The sequence below is a fragment of the Sinocyclocheilus anshuiensis genome, unplaced genomic scaffold, assembly GCF_001515605.1.
Source record: "Sinocyclocheilus anshuiensis isolate Anshui unplaced genomic scaffold, SAMN03320099.WGS_v1.1 scaffold1126, whole genome shotgun sequence".
In the NCBI taxonomy this organism is placed as follows: domain Eukaryota; kingdom Metazoa; phylum Chordata; class Actinopteri; order Cypriniformes; family Cyprinidae; genus Sinocyclocheilus; species Sinocyclocheilus anshuiensis.
The window spans coordinates 577,646-599,072 of NW_015537997.1; the positions used below are offsets into that span (position 1 = coordinate 577,646).

The 21,427-nt window shown below is 36.2% G+C and overlaps 1 protein-coding gene across 3 annotated transcripts in view; it reads left to right on the forward strand.

Moving 5' to 3' along the window:
• Positions 1 to 21,427, forward strand: part of LOC107676472 (type I inositol 3,4-bisphosphate 4-phosphatase-like) — a 35,346-nt gene that overhangs the window by 2,722 nt on the left and 11,197 nt on the right. For 2 of the 3 annotated variants that reach the window (XM_016471026.1, XM_016471033.1), the window contains exons 2-9: positions 12,506 to 12,719; positions 14,922 to 14,966; positions 15,543 to 15,661; positions 18,479 to 18,595; positions 18,669 to 18,748; positions 18,863 to 18,971; positions 19,659 to 19,749; positions 20,410 to 20,557. In XM_016471026.1, the coding sequence (XP_016326512.1) occupies positions 12,620 to 12,719; positions 14,922 to 14,966; positions 15,543 to 15,661; positions 18,479 to 18,595; positions 18,669 to 18,748; positions 18,863 to 18,971; positions 19,659 to 19,749; positions 20,410 to 20,557 (809 nt within the window). In that variant the 5' untranslated portion in view covers positions 12,506 to 12,619. Of the gene's footprint in view, positions 1 to 12,505; positions 12,720 to 14,921; positions 14,967 to 15,542; positions 15,662 to 18,478; positions 18,596 to 18,668; positions 18,749 to 18,862; positions 18,972 to 19,658; positions 19,750 to 20,409; positions 20,558 to 21,427 lie in introns of those variants that run through there. The other variant, XM_016471041.1, reaches the window with a different exon arrangement.

Consider the following 21,427-nt stretch of genomic DNA (forward strand, 5'->3'; position numbering starts at 1 on the left):
CATTAATACTGTTTTGATATTTTAAACATAAAACGTTAAACACTGATATTTGAAATTATTTTAAAAAAATGAAAAGATACTTTAAATGTGAAATTAAAACTGCCAGTAGGCGGCAGCAAGTCACTGGTAATAAGTGAGTCATTGCGACTGAACCAAATCATTTAAACGGGTGATTCATTCAGGAACAAAACAGCGTCATGTTGCTCAGAGATGCAAATTGGAATCATATTTGTTGGCGAAATAGAGCAAAAACAGTAAATATTGTGTCAACAATGTAAGTGTCTTAATACTAAATTCTTGTTTATTGAACTGCTGTATAACTAACTATTAATTATATGAAACTATATGAAATGAAATAAATATATACATTTCTGCCCCCATATCTTGATTTTTCTGATCATTCTAAATGCATTTTAATAAACTGAATCATGCAGTGAAATAACGTTCACTGGTGTAACATACTAGACTTCCTATTGCCTTAGCTAACTTACATGGTAGCTCTCTCATGAGTCATGGATGTTAGCAAGACAAATTAAATATATTTGCCTTTTGTCTTTTGGATAATTAGCTGTAAATTCGAGGCACAGGTAGCTTAGTCTTTTGTTCATCACCACTCACCTCCACAGTAAGACAAACACTACTGGAAAGGGAGGGAGGGCTTCACTTCAGCGGCTCTCTGTCTGTCTATCTGTGATGTGCCGATCAATGTGTGCTACACTGCTGTGCTGCAGAGACGCGGGGAAAGGCATCGGAACTCGACAGAGTTAATAAACCTGACCAGATATTTTGAGTTTTTATTTGTTTGACAGGGAAAGCTGTGCGCAAACAAAAACATACACATGTACACATACATATATTCATTTACATTAAAAAAAAGGCATTTTCTCTTGAGGAAGAAAAAGGGCAGGTGCTCAAGCCCCCTTTGATGTCTATGTGTGCACGTGCCTGCCTACCGCTGTTAGTTGTGTTATTTCACTACCATTCACAAATCCTCTCCCTTGGCCTCATGGGATAGTAAATTGTCCACTGAATGTGCACTTAAGAATCTCACTGATAATAGTAGGTCATCTGGGTATTTATTGCTTACTGTTTCATGAGTACTGTGACATACTACTCTGTTCACATACTGTTTTTTTGTCTACAATATAGTACTGAAGTATGCGATCTGGGATGGCGCCAAGTTTTACGTATGTCACATAACTGGATGAATCTTTGATAGCTCTGATGACAACATTTTGATTCGACATCAACCCATGTCGTAATCAGCCTATAAAAAGATGCATGTGTTGGCACCTTTTATGTCATTCGGTATGTTTTCACTGTAAAAACAAGGGCCTAATTGTCTCAAGGCTCCTTCCTCAGTACTTTTTGTAGTAGTTGTTCTTTGTAGGATTGCCTTTTCAAATGCGACCAGCTCTTGTTGTTACATGTTCACTGTTCTTTAACATTACAATCAGTACCTGAATTAATGGCACTATTGACTGGTGGAAGATGCCAAACACTCACATGATGCACCAAGAACAGTCCATCAAAGCCTTCCAGTGAAAGATCTGGGTCACTAACGCAAAGATTAATTTATTTGTCCTTGTTAGAAGAACTGGAGGATCTGGAGGACAAAATTTATTTGTCCTTGTTAGGAGAACTGGAGGATCTGAAAACTAGTAATTAAGAAAAAAGAAGTGAAGTAAAACGAAATTATATTATTTTTCAATGTCATGCGAAAAATGAAAACTGTAATGAAAAGCCTGTAGCTTTGTTTCTATTCTCGCAGAACATTTGTCATGATATAAACCGATCGAACATTAATAGTTTATTCCACCATCTCTATTCAACAACCTCTCACTGCAAGAGGAACTCACTGGCGATGAAGCCCGCCGCGATGATTGTCTCTAGCGCACACATGTGCCATATGTGGGAAAGAAACCAAGCTCAGAATCTATTCTGAAATGTTTAGAATACGAGAAATTGAATTTCGCTCTGCCAGACGAAATTATGTAAGGTCTAGAGATGAAAGGAGAGCATGCATGGGCATAGAATACATGGGGGATGCGGGCCCCCACTTTTAATAAAATGTAAATTCGTCCCCGGCTCTTTTTCAGGCAAGTGTGATAACGTAATGGTTTTCAGGGGCCAGTGTGAATAAATCTAGGTTTAAATTCGAAGAAAAAAGATAGTCTATGCATGACCTGGCATTTTATTCGTATCCAAAATGAGGAGATGTGAACATTAAAGGATTAGTTCACTTCCAGAATAAAAATTTCCTGATTATTTACTCACCCCCATGTCATCCAAGATGTTCCCCATGCAGATAGCAAAATTTGTCTGGCCCACATCTTTGTTTTAGTTCTGGCCCAATTCTGGCTGGGTCCCCGGCCCAAAACTGGCCCACACACTGAAAACAGACACAAACAATTTCCTCTGGCCCGGATCCGGCCAACAGCGTGTAAAATAACTCTTATTTATTGATGTGGCCCAGATCTGGCCTGTATACTGTATTATTTTATTACAGTAAATTTTAAAGGCAGATCTGGCTGAGACTCGGCTTGGTCCCCGGGCCAGATGTGGCCCAGAAACTGCTAAATGTAATTCAGCACCCAGTCTGTTGGGTGAGGGGGTGGGGGTCTGTTGGATTCTTTGTTAAATATAACACATAATTGTGAGTCTGATTTATCCAGGCATTGCATTTATTAACTAATTAAAAGTAAGAAAAATAAATAAAACCTGTTAATTAGACCAGAAAAAAGTTATTATTGCATTTGACATTTCTGTCCCCCTCACTTCTGAAATGATGGCTGTGCCCCATGAGAGCATGGATAATCCTGTTCTCACCCAGGCAGTGACTCATCACTGAAAGGAAATGGCTGTTCATTATGATTGTGATTGCTTTAATTACAGTTGATAGGAATCCAATCAAAACAGAGATTAAATGGCAAAAACTCTTCTTTGATTTTTTTTTTTTTTATTTTCTCAGAATTATGGTTCTTTTTTATTTTTAGACTTTGCTTCAGTGAACTTATTGGAGATGTAAAGGTATAGTTCAGCCAAAAATGAATACTGTCAATATTAATTCACGTCATTCTCCATTCCACATATTTGGACTGCCGTGTCACTCTTGTTTATAGCATGCATGAGAACCAGTGACATTTGACAATGATGTCAAACATGACACAAAGTAGGGCTGTGCAATATATCGAAATATCGCAATATGCATATCGCTACAGCTTGCAATATTTGGGGCCATGAACAAAAGACAAAGAGAAAATCACTCACTGCTCTTACCTAAATAACTTTTGTAGCTTAAATAAGAATCAGTGCATATTGAATTCAAAGAGTAAATACTAAGCAGTGTTTTATTTTTCCTTTTTATTATTCAATTCCTAAACTCATGTTAAAATGATTACACTAATGTTCAAATGACATTTTTATGTAATGCTCGAGTAAAACACTACCGTTCACTTTCATAAGTTGTTGTAGGGGTGCTTTCTTATTAGAATCATAATCAGAATGAGCTTTATTCACCACTTAAGTGTGTGCAAACACAAGGAATTTGTTGTGGTTTTACAGGAACTCTTGGTACATACATACATACAAATAACCATATATATATGACACAGGATAGAAGTGTCATATATATATTACACTTATAGAAGTTCACAGAACTGACTGAGTAAACAGCTGAGTAAAACTGTTTCATCTGAGCATGTGGCACTTTAAGCATTATCGTACCGCATATCGAATATCGCATTATTTAATGAGTTATTGCATATCGCATTTTTCTTCAATATCGCACAGCCCTAACACAAAGGGTTGGGACTCTATGTTTGAATTTCAGATTTAAATGTTAATCTTTTCACAATGTAAATGTGGCTTAAGAAGACTTATGTATGTGTCATATGAACTACTTTAATGGTGTCCTTTTGGAGCTTGATGATTTTTTTTTTTTTTTGTGACAAAGAGCTGTGCAAAGATTCTTCAAAATATTTATTTTCATGTCCCTTGAAAAAAATACAGCATATAGGCCTAGGTTTAAATTCACAAGAAGGTGAGTAGAAATTGACAGAATTTTCATTTTTGTCTTATATTTGTATTAAAGATGGCCTTTTTATCATATTAAGACTTTGTCCTGATAGCTTTATGTGTATGAAAGTTGAAAGATGCACCATTTCATTAAGAAATGCATCCACTCTTTTTCTCTGCAAAACAAAAATGGATACAAGGGAAAAACTCTAAATCTACATAAATGAATTATATTACGCTCCAGGCTTCATTATGACAAAAATACAGTAAAATAGTAATCTTATTACAATTTAAAATAATTATTTTCCATTTTTTAATGTCTTTTAAAATGTAATTTATTCCTGTAATGCAAAGCTGAATTTCCAGACATTACTCCAGTCTTCAGTGTCACATGATCTTTCAGAAATCATTATAATATGCTGATTTGCTGCTCAAGAAACATTTCTTATTATAATCGATGTTAAAAATTGTTGTGCTGCTTAATATTTGTCGAATACTGTGATACATTCATTATCTGATAAGTAGAAAGTTCAAAATAGCAGCATTTATTTGAAATAGAAATTGTTTGTAACATTATAAATCTCTTTACTGTGACTTTTTATTAATTTAATGCATCTTTGGTGAATAAAAGTATGAATTTCTTTTTTTACCCCCAAAAAAATAAAAAATCACACCTACCACAAATTTTTGAATGGAAGTGTATTCATGGATTAGTTCATTTATACACAGGCCCACATGTAACATGTAAGAGCTGTTCATACAGAAACACTCTCACGCATGGATTCATTTCCTCTGTATGTTTGTCATGCACATAAGATCTCTACATAAATAGAAACATGACTCAGTTCTTGGCTTAATACTGTAATTTATGCTTTCTTTTACAAATATCTTGGTGGCATGATTTCAGATTACAATGCTACGCTTGATTTCTGCTGATTTCTGACCAAAAGTTAGTAGGCCTCAAGATTCATCTCATACACTCTGTGTAACATGAAAGCGTTATATAAAATTCCCTCATTGATTGTACCGCCTCCTCCATAATATTGCCTGCCTCTGTTCCTCTTTTAGTTTCAGAGATGCTGAAAGTGTTGTCCATGCCATAATTACTTTAGATCTCTTCTACTTGATTTCCCTGCCAAATTGTTTCAAAGGATACAATACATCCAAAACTGTTTGGTACTCTTTTTGTTCCACTTCCAGTTTCCTGTCATGTGCTTTGAATACAAAAAACACGAGAGACAGGCCCTCTCCATAATAGTGCCCTTGATGTGTACTTGCAGACTTGTATTTTACATCTATGAAGTCCATGAGATTGTAGGGTGTCCCATTTGACAATTTGGGTTTAAAAATGTGCTCATGAGCCCCCTTTTTGCACCCTTGATGGATGCTGTGTTAAGACACGTGCATTGCATTGGATGAATGAAATATCTGCATTATGACCCAAGAAACAGCACCTCAACAGTGCTATTGATTAGTAGACCTGAATATGCAGGTCTGTAGCATGTATACACAGCTCTGCTGAGGTAACAGTTCAATAGAAAGTCTCTGCTCACTGCCAGTCCCAGAAAGCTCAGCTATAAAGAGAAAGTCACTCACACTTCCTGATTAAGCAAAAGGCCAGGATGTGGTTGTGGGAGACTGAGAAGTGACAGTTTAGAGTGACACTGCAACAGCGTGCATGTCAAGGTCTGTATGCGGACGGATTGTTGTGTTGTGTCCACCAATTGTTCACAAAAATAACTGTTTTCAAACGTGTGTAAATGGTTTGAGCTGAATTAATTGTAGAAAATTGTGCAGAAGACAAAGAATATGCTCTTCAAATAATGATAATGTCATCATAATACAGTAGTTGAATACTGAAACAGGAGTTGTCCTTTGTCCCAGTGTGCCACGATGAGCCAGAAATAAATTGCTCTCCCTTTATTACCAATGGAGCTGTCAAGATGTGGAAGTGTGTGACATTGAGCTTTCACCTAACGGACACCCGTCTCTATTTCTGACACACTGCACAACTACTCCAGCTAGTTTTTTGTCGCAGACTGTGTAAAATCATTTTTACCCGTTTTTTGTAACATGAAGTCCATGAGATTGTAGGGTGTCCCATTTGACAATTTGGGTTTAAAAATGTGCTCATGAGCCCCCTTTTTTGCACCCTTGATGGATGCCGTGTTAAGACACATGCATTGCATTGGATGAATGAAATATCTGCATTATGACCCAAGAAACAGCACCTCAACAGTGCTATTGATTAGTAGACCTGAATATGCAGGTCTGTAGCATGTATACACAGCTCTGCTGAGGTAACAGTTCAATAGAAAGTCTCTGCTCACTGCCAGTCCCAGAAAGCTCAGCTATAAAGAGAAAGTCACTCACACTTCCTGATTAAGCAAAAGGCCAGGATGTGGTTGTGGGAGACTGAGAAGTGACAGTTTAGAGTGACACTGCAACAGCGTGCATGTCAAGGTCTGTATGCGGACGGATTGTTGTGTTGTGTCCACCAATTGTTCACAAAAATAACTGTTTTCAAACGTGTGTAAATGGTTTGAGCTGAATTAATTGTAGAAAATTGTGCAGAAGACAAAGAATATGCTCTTCAAATAATGATAATGTCATCATAATACAGTAGTTGAATACTGAAACAGGAGTTGTCCTTTGTCCCAGTGTGCCACGATGAGCCAGAAATAAATTGCTCTCCCTTTATTACCAATGGAGCTGTCAAGATGTGGAAGTGTGTGACATTGAGCTTTCACCTAACGGACACCCGTCTCTATTTCTGACACACTGCACAACTACTCCAGCTAGTTTTTTGTCGCAGACTGTGTAAAATCATTTTTACCCGTTTTTTGTAATACCATTCAAAAGTTTGGAGTCAGTAGGATTTTTTTCCCTTTCATGCAGCATTTATTTAATAAAAATACAGTAAATATTCTGCAAAATATTACTACATTTTTTTTAAATAACTTTATTTTCTATTTTAATATATTTCTAATTGAAATGTAATTTATTCCTGTGATTAAAAAGCTATATTTTCAGACATTCCTCCAGTCTTCAGTGTCACATGATGCCTCAGAAATCATTCTAATATGCTGATTTGCTGCTCAAGAAACATTTCTTATTGTTATCAATGTTGAAAACAGTTGCTGCTTAATATTTTTGTGGAGACTGTGATACATCTTTTTTTCAGGATTATTTGATGAATAGAAAGTTAGAAAAGAAAAGAAAAGAACAACATTTATTATGATAGTAACATTTTGTAACATTATACATGTATTTATTGTCACTCTTTATCAATTGAATAATCTTAATCTTTTCTTAAAGTAGTTTTTTGTTTAAAAAACGGTTTCAACTAAACACCGAAAACTCTTTATGTATTTTAGCTGTTCATTTACACAGTGCCGATCCTAGACTTCTGGGGGCCCTATGCAAAACTGTGTCGGCGAGGGGGGGGTTGAGTGGGGTATGAGTGGTTATGAACGAATGAATGAAATGCATTTTTCACTCCGTCTCGAATCACGCTCGCGGAAAGTCCTTGAGAAACAGTGTCTCTTCTGCGGCTCGGTACGCTTTCAACTCATTTTTTTAGTCTTGAGCAAGACTGTACGACATTCACGTTACACGATTTGACTGCTTTTTACATAGAAATGGTGACAGTGCACCACATTAAAAGAAATGATCATTCATGTTTTCATAACCGCTGGCCAAATTAAAAAAAACAAACTAAAATTAAATCATCTTTGAGAGCAAGGGGGCCCCCTGGTGTTTCGGGGGCCCTACGCAGCTTGCGTATTTTGCGTATAGGGAGGATCGGCTCTGCATTTACACAAAACAGTGTTTTGGAGGCCTGAAAGTGCAAACTTTTGAAAATGGGTTTCAAAGTGCAAGTTTTTGAAAATTATACCATCTCTGATGTCATTTTATGTAAACTACAAAAATGGTGAACAAGGACCATTTTGACAACATTGTCATCTGTACATGAGACTTTTCAAAAATTCAAAGTAAAACCTTTCCGTTTTTAGTACATCGTTGTTGTGTAAACGTACCCTGAATCATCTCTTTTTAGCCATATTTATATGCGCTTGTTACAATACTAACATTATAATAATAATCACATAAGTCAATTCATCTTATAACAATGGATTCTGTTGAATAGGATGCAAAATTATTCACTCATTTTCTTATTCCTGAAATCTACAACAGCAAGAAAGGCTCATAGCTGATTGGTCTGTGCTAGTGAACATTCTTGGATAATGTGCAGCTTCAGGCTGCTGCAACACATCACTGGTCCTGTCCAGTGTTGCACAAAGCTGAAGATATGGCTAACCTGTGCACCATTTTCAGATACTCCAGTTCCTTTTAAAGTGGTCCTGTTTGTGACTTCTCTTATAAGTCATCTCCGTTTTTACACAAAGAGCTTTGAGGCATGACTTTTTTGAAGCAGTGTTGGTTGTAACTTCCTCTTCCTGATAATTGAACCAGCAGTTCACTGAGGCATCCAAACACTTTCTGTTCTCAGATCTGCCGCCAATTCTTTTTTCAGCAAACACAAAGTCACATATAATCTGTGGTTTTACTCATTACTAAAACATAATGGGGCTGTGTTTGTTGGATTTAATTCTTTTTGTCAATCCATGGGCATATAGAAAATATTCAACATACGCATTTCACAACATATAGTTCTCCATCATAATTTAGCCCATAACAATAGGTTATATTCGTACAGTGGTCCTTTTTTATTTTCGTGAAATTCATGTGACAGGCAACCAGTAAGTCAGAAGCGGCCATTTGTTCTGTCAACCCTGTGCCATTCTTTTTTTTTTTTTTTTTTAAAGATTTATTTTTGGCATTTTTGCCTTAATTAGAAGAGGACAGAATATGGCATCCTGTGCCGTTCATAATCACTAAGTAAAAGACCTCGAGATGCAAAAACAGCTAGATTTTAGTAAGACACTCTTGACCAAAATCTGTTTTTTTTTTGGTTATTGAGACTTTAATCTTATAGACATTTTAATTAATAGTTTGTAGTGTCCAATATGTAGTGTCAATGTTTGCATCAACGGTGTCTTAAAATGATCATTTGTGTTGCAGTGCTGAGAAATAAATTCAATACAAAGAACTAAATTTGTGATTTGTCATGTACTAGGATATGTAAAACTGAGTAAAATGTTGGCTCAGAATTAGCTCTGAATCCTTAACTGAACTGAATCCTTCCCTAATTGATCAAAAAAAATTAGTAAAACAATAATATTGTGAGATATTTTATTTTAGAATAACTGTTTTGTATTTGACTATATTTTAAAATGTAATTTATTCCTATGATGGAAAAGCAAAATTTTTACAGAAATTATTCTCAAATTGTGCTGTTTCATATTTTTGTGAAACTGAGACTTTTTTTCAGGATTCCTAGAAAAATAGAAAGTTAGCAGCATTTTTGTTTTTAAATAGAAATCATCTGTAACATTATAAATGTATTTCTGTTTTATCAATGTAATGCATCCTTGTTGAATAAAAGTATAATTTATATAATTTAAATATAAATAACCTTTAACGTCTTTTATTTTTTTTAGAATATCATCCCCCAGTTCCATTCCTGATTCCATAAAACTGTCTGTCTTCTCACATTATGAGTGGAAGAGGCAGCTTGTATCGGTTAAATGTGTTTGTGTTGTGTTGTGCTGTGAGTGATTCAGAAGAGTGACTACAGCAAGATCCTTGAAGTGAGAGACAACATTTAATTAGCATCAACAAACATCTCACCACAGTCACTTTCATCTGTTTTCTGAATATTTCCGTATTCTCCTGATGGAATCTGTATCAAATTGGTGCATTTGGCATGAAGACAGTTTCTTTTAAATCATAATTGAATGTAAGTCTGAATGAGGTCTGTAAGAAATCATTTTAGAGAATGAAGCAGCGCAGAGACTGCTGGTTAATATGCGTGAAATGTCAAGGCTAATATGAGTGTGGTAATCATCCATCCTTCTGCTACAGTTTATGGAAATCTTTAACTGCAGGCGGGAGATGAGTATTCTGATTATGGCACATTTTTATTCTTAATTGCTGTGAACACATTATGATAAATGTGTTGTTCATTGTGATATGTTCTAGGCTGTGTGGTGGAATATATCAGGCAGATGGATGGCTGGTGGGTTGTCGGTCGTGTTTGCTGGAGCCTGAGTCAGAAGCAGTCGTCCACCCCTTCAGACCCAGACTGCAGCCCACTACCGGCTGCTTTGCCTATACCACAGCCAAAAACCCCCCATCCGCCACGGATGTAGAGTATTTGCATCCTCATTCACCCTCATTGTGACAGGATTCAATCGTGTTGTACAGTCCCAGCGTACTGTAATAGTTTGCTGCATCCTTTGCAGCCAAACACTCAGAATAGGAAGTTGCTCGACGGAAACTGCGTTCAGCTAATTTTGTAGTACTACGTTTACACTTAGGTTATTGGCATAATTCCTTTAGTGAACTGGATACTAAAACAACACAGAGAGAGCAAATAAATGACGCTATCACTGGGCCTGGTTCAATCTTCCTGAATAATCCCTGAGGGTTGGACATGCTGAGAGTCTTGCAACCCTATTTTCAGTCTTACTTTCTCTGCTTTGATAAAGCACTTTGTGATAAATATAATCCTTCACCCAGTCTCCAATTTTTTATGTATGGCAAAGTGACCAACAGCAGTTTATTTTGCACTCTCAGAAAAAAAGTACGATAGCTGTCACTGGGGCAGTACCTTTTCAAAAGGTACACCTTTGTACAGATGTGGCCATTAAGAATGCAGACCTGGCCCGAGACGCTCAGGCCCTATAGCCCGGTTGTTGTCCGACAGTTTATCAGAATTCTCGGCCCGAGTCCGACTGGAGCCCGTGTCTTTTTTCTCTCTCTCGCTTCCTAATTACACAGCTGCTGTTGCAACCATTAAAATAGTTCAGTTTTGTTTTCAGTTGCAAAGTGGTTACATTTCTTTTCGTTTCTTTATTAAGTGAATTTAGAAAAATGTTTGGAACATTTTTTGCTTGTTAAATTCAAGTTTTTGTTTTTTAAAATGGCAACCAAGCGGATAGCGGCAGACAGTGAGTTGATCACGTTTGATAAGTTTAGCCTTCTCAAATCAACATGACTTGCCTAAAATAAAATCTATAGATATAAAATAGATATAGAAGATATATTACAATGTTAGTTTAAATGTTTACAAAAGCACACTTTGCAGGACATGAAGTCGGGCCCCCCCCTACTTCAGAATGCCGCCATGCGTTTCACTCATAACCGAAAGATGCTGTGACAAACAGTGCACAGTTCTGGGGATATATTTATCATCCAAATTAATTATTTTCACTATCTTTAGTAATAGAATTGTATGTATTTATTTTATGCAAGCCATCAGGTTAATGACATCGCCTCATAGCATCTGTGTGTTGCTTTGCATTAAATCAAATTATTTAAAGCATAGTAATTATTTTATAGATGAAATAAAAATACACAAACCTGAATTTCACAGAAGAAATGCACCAATTCGGCGGCACTGAGAAGACAGTTGCTCTCTGGCTCTGACTCAAAAACCTGCACTCAGGATATTTACAAAGCCACTTCATTTTTTAGAGTGAACTTTATTTTTTAAATAAAATAAAATAAAATAAAATAAATTATGTTTGACCATTATATACGCATTAATAAACAATTACAGTCTGTGCCAAACAGCAGAGAAACTCTTGCTCTAAGCAAATAAGTGGCATGACAAAAGTGTGCAATTAAGTTTACAGTTAATTTTTTCATCTTCCCTGAGTTCATGCAAAAAGATCAGAACTAAATTACCAGGTTATTAACTGGTTTCCAGCTTTTAAAATGAATGTTTTCATACAGAAACAAATAAACCCTATAACAAAACGACTTATTAAATATATATATTGGTCAGTGTTTCTGTGAAAAGACTAGCCTAATAAAGAGGTCCAAGATTAAAACTCGCTAAATGTTTTCATCTGCTTCATTTTCGGACTTTGCCAGCAAGACAGGATATTTGCACTTGATGTACATTTAATTGCATTGCTTTTAGATTATGGTTTAGTTTGTCTTTCTTGCAAGACCGCTGTCTTATTTTTTTGATATTCTATGGAGGAGAAGTTAATAATATGTACACTTTAGGTACAGCATATGAAGTGTTTGGCTGAAGTTGTGTGTTATTGGGAATCCTTCTTAGCATCCTGTTTGTGAAACATTTCCTTTAAGTCATGAATTATCCATTCATAAACATAAGACAATTTTCTGGCTTTCTGATTGTTCTGTCATTGTGTTCAATTATAAATGTCCTCATATGAAACCGCATAAATAATGCAGAGACATACATAGTGGTTTGAGATCAAGCACAAGTCTCATTCTTTGGTTGTCTCAGGTAAACAGCCTCGGGGTCCGCTGGTTCTTCAGTCTCCAGACAGATGGTGACGCAAATGTTGACTCATCCTTTTTGTCCCCTTCTCTCTCTTGCTTTTAGATTCCAAACTTTTAGACTGAAACAGAGCCTGAATTACTGGAAAATCTTTACTGGCAACATAAAGTGGGAGTGTAAGAGTTACTTACATTGGTCACTGAAGTAACTGGAGCCAAGATGGCAGGAAGAGAGCGCAGTCCACGCCACAGGCCATGGTCTGTGTACCGAGCCAACACATTTGATTTGTCCTCTGAGATGATGGGGTTGGCGCTAACAGGTATTATTATTATTATTATTAGCTTGATTGTGTGGGGTTTTGCCTACACAAATAACTTTTAGCTATAGGCCTACAAGAAGTTTATACTCTTGTGATATATATACAGTATATATATATATATATATATTCCTGACATGTGAGATATGTACGGTGGCCGAGAGAGCTCAACGCGCTGCAACTTCAGAAAACACATGCAAATAGAAAAAGCACCAGCAAATTAAGAAAACATCTTCATCAGTTTGACAGCACATGTGCTGCAAATACTCGCAACACAATCAAATACAAAAACACGCTGCAAATGCTCACAACACAAACAAATAAAAAACACGCTGCAAATACTAAATTACACAATACTAAACAACACAACCGAATACAGAAACGCAAGTACAGACCACTACGGGAGGACCCCAACAATGCCAAAATTACCTCAACAAAATTAACCATGTTTTTTTTTTTTTGTATTGATTACCATTTGTATAACCACAGTTAGTGCTGGGCGGTATACCGGTTCATACCGAATACCGGTGTTTATTTTGGTTATGATGTGAATTTTTAAAATACCGCAATACCGGTGTATGTGGCGTAAACAACGTTCGGAACGCGACACTGTTTGAAAGGGGTCCCTTTTCACTGTTGCACTGTACCATATATTACCATATGGGCAAATTTGCCCATTGGCCTCTGACCATCATGGCCTCCTAATCATCCCCATACACTGATTGGCTTCACCACTATGTCTCCTCTCCACCAATAGGCTGGTGTGTGGTGGGCGTTCTGCCGCAATATGGCTGCTGTTGCATCATCCAGGTGGATGCTGCACACTGGTGGTGGTTGAGGAGATTCCCCCACTTTCATGTAAAGCGATTTGAGTACCCAAAAAAGTGCTATATAAATGTAACTAATTATTATTATTATTATTTGCAGCGCGTTTCTTTATTTGGTTGTGTTGTGAGTATTTGCAGTGCGTTTCTTTATTTGGTTGTGTTGTGAGTATTGCAGTGCATGTGTTGTCAAATTGATGAAGATGTTTTCTTAATGTGCAGGTGTTTTTTTCTATTTGCATGTGTTTCAAATGTATGAAGATGTTTTCTTAATTTGCAGGTGTTTTTTCTATTTGCATGTGTTTTTTTTTCATTTGCAGCGCGTTGAGCTCTCTCGGCCACCGTAGATATGTTTTTTCTGTGGTAATAATTAGAATGCCGCAGGTGCTCTGAATAGACCTTAAAGTTATAGTTCACCCAAAAATTAATTCACAAATTTAAATAGAGTTTAAAAGGCATTGTCAGTTGAATTCTGAAAGGGTTTAATTCCGTCATAATTTATTCACCCTCATATTGTTCCAAACGTGTATGACTTTTTTCTTCTGAGCAACACAAAAGAAGATATTTTGAATGTTGGTAACCAAGCAGTCATACAGGTTTGGAATGACATGAGGGCGTGTAAATGATGACAGAATTTTTGAATTTCAAAAGAATTTCATTTTTGGATGAACTGAGCCTTTAAGTTGTATTTAACTCAAGATTATTAACTGTTCACATTTTAATTGAGAATTTATTTTGAATTCTATTTAAATTTGTGATTCAAGTTCGAAGAAATGTAAGTACTTTTAATCTGCTGAACTGCTTGAATATTTAATAATAAATTGCATTTTTCTTTACGAGTTACCTATAAACGTTATCATACACACAAAAATATATTATAATACCAAAATCAGTAGATTTACATTTTTCTAGTGTCAATATTTATTTTTACATTTATCTGAAAAAAGTGTGAGGGATATTTTTGATGATGTAGATCTGTCTGTGATGACCTTTGAGTTTAAATTCATATAAAATATAGTGAATAAGAGGCATAATTCATCTAAATCATGTGTTTTAATAGTGTTTTAGCACAAAATTTGTGTTAGACTAATAAAATTACTCTGCTGTGTGACTGATGATTTTCTTAGAATTACAGTTAAGTAAATTCCTTTTCCTGTCATTCAGATTCCACATACTGGGGGATGCGAAGACAATTCTTAAACTGAGAATGTTGCCCAACCATGATTTTACCCAGAATATTTCTTTAAGACTACATATCTTGCATTAAGATAATCTTAACATTTAATAGTAAAATCATGTAAAGATTATATACTTTGCTAACAAACTAATAAAAAGACTCAGTATTCATGGCAATTCTGTGTGGTGTTTCACATGTGTTTAGGAAACAGTCAGGATCCTGATGAGCCAGTGCTTGAGTTCAGTCTGGGTGAGTATCAGCAGTTCAGTCAATCATAAAGTGATCAAGGTGCAGCGATACCGAAGTGAATTTCCTGTCTGTAATACAACGCCACCAATGCTGCTATCCACTCATTCAGGAGATGCATGTACATCTGTAACCACTGAAGAGTTTTCACCTCATATTCTTCCTCCTTTTTTGGTTACCGCCACTAACAATATGAGGTCTACTGTATTTGTAAAGGAAACACTTTCTCAGCCATACCCTCTTAGCTCACATGTAATAAACATTTATACAGCCTATCTCTGGGCTGTTAAATCAAATATTTCCAATGTGTTAGGTGCACTGGGTTTTGTCTGACTTTAGCTGGACTCACTGACAGTTTCATTACTTTTTTCCATGATGAAACGTCATGTTGATGGCAGTTAGCCACCTAGGGTTATTTGACATTTGTTTCTATGGCATATTCCACTTTTCATCGTAAGACACATTTCAGATGGTTGCTTACAAAGACTGGATTGTAATGCTACTATGAGTGTGATTACAGCTAAATCACTTTTCTCCTTTCATGATTAATATACTGAATTGTTGTCCTTCTTTTCCCAGCATGCAGTGAGCTGGTCACTCCATCACTAGACCGTAAGCCCAGTAGCTTTGTAGCAGTGAGCTGCACCACCCCTCCACAGGCGTTTTGGACCAAACATGCACAGACTGAAATTATAGAGGTGAGGATGAAAACAAAAAGTATCATGATATACAAGGTTTTTTTGACCATGTTGATTGATGTATCCTTTGAATATTCTGAGGTGAGATGAAAATACCATGAAATATGTACATGGTGTTCAATCATATCAGTCAGTAGCGTGGTATGGCCATCTGATTCCATCATTGTACGTAAGGGTCACAGCCATTATTTGGATTTTTTTTTTTGTGCTGGTCTCCCTTGTGAAAACGTACACTTGAGCATACTTTAAAAAAGAGTACTTGTTATGGAACTGATATGTTTAAAAGAATATAATTAAATGCAAACTGAATGGACATTTAATTGCATGTTACTTGCAGTTAAATGAAAATGTGTTAGCTTATATTAAATGCAATTATTTGAACTTTAGAGTGCTTCTTTGACCCATTTAAGAAGGATTTCCTAATTACTTTTATTGTCTTTAAAATATAGTTAAAGTGTACAGCCAAATATACTCACAATCATTTACGGTAATCAAAAATATACTTTAATGCCATTTTTATTGAAATGTGTATGCCATGTATTTTATACATTTTAAGTATATTTGTAATTACACATTTCCAATGATGAAGTTGCAATTTTGTACATTTAAATATATATTAACTTAAATGTTAATAACTTAAATAGCTTGAACGCTGCTGCCAGGATTCTGACTATCACATCAATCATCAGGTCCTTACACTGGTTTCCAGTTGCATTAAGTATTATTACTTGTTTATTAACCACTAAATGGCCTAGGACCTCAATACATTGCAGAAATGCTCACTGAATATAAACCTAACAGACCACTCGGATCATCAGGATCAAGTCAGTTAGAAATACCAAGGGTTCACTCAAAACAAAGGGAGTCCGCTTTTAGCTATTATGCCACCTGCAGTTGGAACCAGCTTCCAGAAGAGATCAGATGTGCTCCAACAGTAGCCACATTCAAATCCAGATTCAAACCACATCTGTTCAGCTGGGCATTTGCTGAATGAGCAGCGTGCTACGTCCACACTGATAGCATTGTATTTTGTGTATCATCATCTTTTATTCTTATCTGTTTTAATTAATTCTAAATAAATGTTTAAATCATTTTAAAATTGTAATTCCTTGCTTTCATTGTTTTGATTATTTTTATGATTATTTTAATTCCTTTTATGTAAAGCACTTTGTATTACCATTGTGTATGAAATGTGCTCTATAAATAAACTTGCCTTGCCTTAAATATGGTTATTAAAACAATGATTGTGCTTTAAAATAAAATGTAATTTGACATTTACAAAATGTAGTTTTTAAAAGTGTACTTAAGTGTGTTAAGAAACATAGTCATGAAAGTGTGCTCACTTTAGGGGGCCTTTTATTTCATTAAAATTACATTATCTACTGTTACACTCCGTCTAGGGAAAAGGGTGCAAAATGACAGACATTCATAGGCAGCAAAACTGCAAAACAATAATGTGTTTATTGTTTAAAATTGGGAATCTAAGTTTGGGAATAGACCAGGCCAAAATAACAAACAAAACCTTGATTTTAATTCTATTTCTTAAACCGGATTGAATAGGAAAGGAAAGCGAAGCAAAGCAAAGCAAACTAACTGCCTAGCCCAAAACAGAGATCAAAAAGTTCACAATAAACAAAAATGGCATTCGATTCCTTACTTTCCCAATCCTCAATATTTACAAACAAAACTATTTACAATGCCAAGTGAACACAATCCAAAATCAGTGTCAGAAAACAGGCAAAAGGTCCAATACCCCAACACAAATACAAACGATTGCCAACTCAAACAAACAGTCATTACTCACAGTCTCTAATTGTTACGGAGAGAACAGAGGAAGTGTGCGGATCCATATGCAATGCTTTATTTAACAGACGTGGTCAAAAACAGGCAAGGGTCGACAACAATAGCAGATATAGCACAGGCAAGATGAGAGAGTAATCCAGAGACAGGCGTGGGTCAAACGACGGCGAACGTAATCCAGAGGGCGAGGCAAACGGGTAATCCACAAACAAGCAATAGTCCAGGCAAGGTGCAAACATAGTCCGAAACGGCAAGACAAAGGGGAAAATCCACGACTGACAAAAGATCAGGTAACAGGCGATCAGGTTATAACAAGACTAGACTGAGAACTAGGACTGAGAACTGGCTCCGTGATGTAGCTATCGCTAACACAGTGATACACTAAACAATACTCGGCAGTGAGAGAGAGGAAGTCCATGGCTTATGTAGGGTGTGTGACTGGCAGCAGCTGTGTGTGTAATCAGTGCAATGGATGCTGGGATATGTAGTCCGGGATGACATGCAACAGTTTATGTAGTGTGAGAGTCAATGTAACGGAAGGGTGACCTCTGGTGGCAATCGGATGGAAGTCCATGGACAGGATTCATGACACTAATACTTTCTCTTTAATACATGATGTGCTTTTTAAGGTACTATGCACCAATCAGGACATAGTATCAGTCAGCCTGCAGGAACCTGGACAGACACACACAGAAACACTCAAAACAACAGAGATGGAACAAAACACATAGGGTCGTAATTATAAACAGGGCTGTAAACATCTACAAATACAATTTGAAGTACACTACAAGTGCACAATTAATACAATTAAGTACACTTATTTTTTCCCAAGGGGAAACAATAATGATATAAACCACGATATTGCCATGGTTCTTTGGGTATGTAACATTCCTTTGAATTTTCTGGTGTATTATGTAAATGCCATGGAACTGTTAAACTGGCCCTAAAACCTGTTAAATATCAGATTTTGCATATTAATGTGAATTGAATGCAGGCATTTCCTTTTCTTTTTCCTAGGGCACTAGTAATCCAATCTTCTTGAGCAGCATTGCCTTCTTCCAGGAATCTCTGATTACCCAGCAGACTCAAGTCAAACTGTCTGTCTACGATGTGAAGGACCGCTCACAGGGGACTGTAAGACAGAAACCATTATTCTTAACATTCTGTACCTGTTTTGCTCAGCCTCATAAACTCTCTGTTTTATTAGATGTACCTGCTCGGTTCGGCTATGTTTACAGTGAAAGAGCTGCTTCAAGACAAACACCACAGGCTACACCTCACTCTGCGGTATGTGAGATAAATATAGGCACAAAGCCGATGTGTAATCCCACAGCATATAATTTATTAGGAATTCCAGGAAATGTAGTCTGACACCTATTTGTGGGCATTTCACTGGCTCAGATCAGCAGAGAGTGAGCGGATGGGTAACATTACCATCATCGCATGGCAGATAGAGGAGAGGAGAGACCAGCGAGCTCCTCTGGCACGTTCAGACACAGTTAATGGAAGGGTGAGTGCTTACGTACGCGGTTCTTCACACTATGCATTAGTGGTCGACTGATGTGAGTTTTGAAGTGGCCACGGTCCAAAACCGATATTTGAATTGCTGATGACTAATATAATTATAAATATACATTGACAAAGCTATTGTTATTTAAGTATCATTATAGTACTTTATATAGTATTTTAGTATCATCATATACAAGTATAGTATTGTATATAATATATGGGTTTTTATTTTTATTCTTCCCATTTTAATTTTATTTTGATGTGTTTTTATTTTTTTTTTTTAGTTCTATATATGTCTACAGTATATAGTTTTTAATGTCTATATAGTTTTTCAGTTTTAGTTTTAGTAATTTTAGTTCTTCAACTTAAACTAAACGAAACTAAACAAATAAAACTTTCGATTTTTTAATATTTAAATTAATTTCAATAAACATTTATTTTATTTTAATTAATATAGATGTTTTATAACGGTTTTAGTTTTAGTTAACAGTTGTAGTCCATGATAACAACACTGACTTTCAGTAGTAGTTTTTTTGTTGTTTTTTTTGTTTTTGTAAAAGGGGAACTGGCACTTCTGTTAAAGAGATGAAAGTCTCTATTTTATTTTGTACAACTGTGTCTATTTAAATCGCTGTCACCTCAAAGAACATGACAATCTTCTGTGTAATCGTTCTCATGTTTCTCACAGATGGTATTACCTGTTGATGAAAGTCTGACCGAATCCATGGGAGTAAAAGCAAAATCACCATCCCTATGTAAAGACACTCTTTTAAAGGCAGGTGAGTGTCTAATTTTGATGTCTATTTACAAAAAATAAATAAATAAATTATTGCAACTACATTCCATCTGGAGGAAGCCGTTTATTTCTAATGTGCCCTTCATAACTGAACCAATGGGCCGTAGCCTTCATTTCCTGCTGTGAAGACTCGTGAATGCCACAAGCTGTGAAAGAGGTTCTGAAAACTGTTCCTGCAGCCATTAAAACACAAGAGTGGTTATTTGTAGAGTGTTAAATAATCTGTGTGAATAGATCATGAGTTCTGTAACTAGATTAGAATTTCTTGAAGGATATACTAGTGCTTTGAGGCAACAAATGAAGAGTTTGAAGTGTTCTTTAAGTTTAGGTTTAAGGCGTTAGTTCTGCTTCAATAAAATGCTGCATCACTCAGCATGTACACTGAAAAAGAAAATTGGTGGTGAAGCATTTTTCACTTAGAAATTGCAGTAACAGTTACCATAAGGTTTCATTTGTTCACATTAGTTTACTACATTCGTTAAGATGAACCAACAATGAACAATACAAAACTACAGCATTTATTCATCTTTCATATTCATATAGTTACAAATTGATACTTCAGTAGATGCAGTAAAATGCAGTAGCTGCTCTTTTCCATGCCTCTCACTATTACACACACCCATTGATTGATTGATTGATGCAGTGTTTGGAGGCACTATTTCACGGATGTACCGACTTCCCACGACTGATGGAAACCACCTGCGTGTCCTGGAGCAGATGGCAGAGAGCGTGCTCTCCCTGCACATACCAAGACAGTTCGTCAAACTACTGCTGGAGGAAGATGCTGCCAGGTAAATGCAATTCACGGTTAGTGCTCATGCTCAGAATGACTCTTTTGAAAGGGGACACGAAATGGAAAATCAAAATGTCCTTGTATTTATACATATAACTGGTTAAGCTACATTAAAAACATACTGCAAGTTTCATACCTCAAAGGTAAACTCCCCAGTTTAAAATATGAGTTTTTGTTTTCCACCCTTATGAAACGCTAGGATTAAAGGAATAATTCATCCAAAAATTTTAATTTGCTGAACATTTTCTCACCCTCTGGCCATCCAAGATGTTTCTTCATCCATTTGGAGAAATTTAGCATTACAGCACTTGCTCAAGAATGCATCCTCTTGAAAGAATGGGTGCCGTCACAATGAGAGTCCACAATAATCCACAAGTAATTCACATAAATCCAGTACATCAATGAACATCCTGTGAAGTAAAAAGCTGCGTGTTTGTAAAAGTCGATAATCAATTATGATGTTTCCTCCAATGGAAAAAGTGCATCCCCTGTTTTCCTCTCATTCACAGACATATTTGTTTAGAACTCTTTTGGACTCTTTGGATCTGTGCATATCTCTCCTGATTCAGATGAGACAACTATTTCACTGGAGAAGGCAATATTATGAATAAAGGACTTTAATGATTGATTTGTTTCTCACAAACACGCATCTTTTTGCTTTACAAGACATTATTGGACTGGAGTTGTGTGGATTACGTGTGGATTATTGTGATGTTTTTATCAGCTGTTTGGACTCTCATTCTGACGGCACCCATTCATTCAAGAGTGATGTAATGCTAAATTTCTCCAAATCGGTTCTGATAACTGATAAAGAAACAAACTAACAAATCTACATCTTGGATGGCCTGAGGGTGAGAAGGTTTTCTGC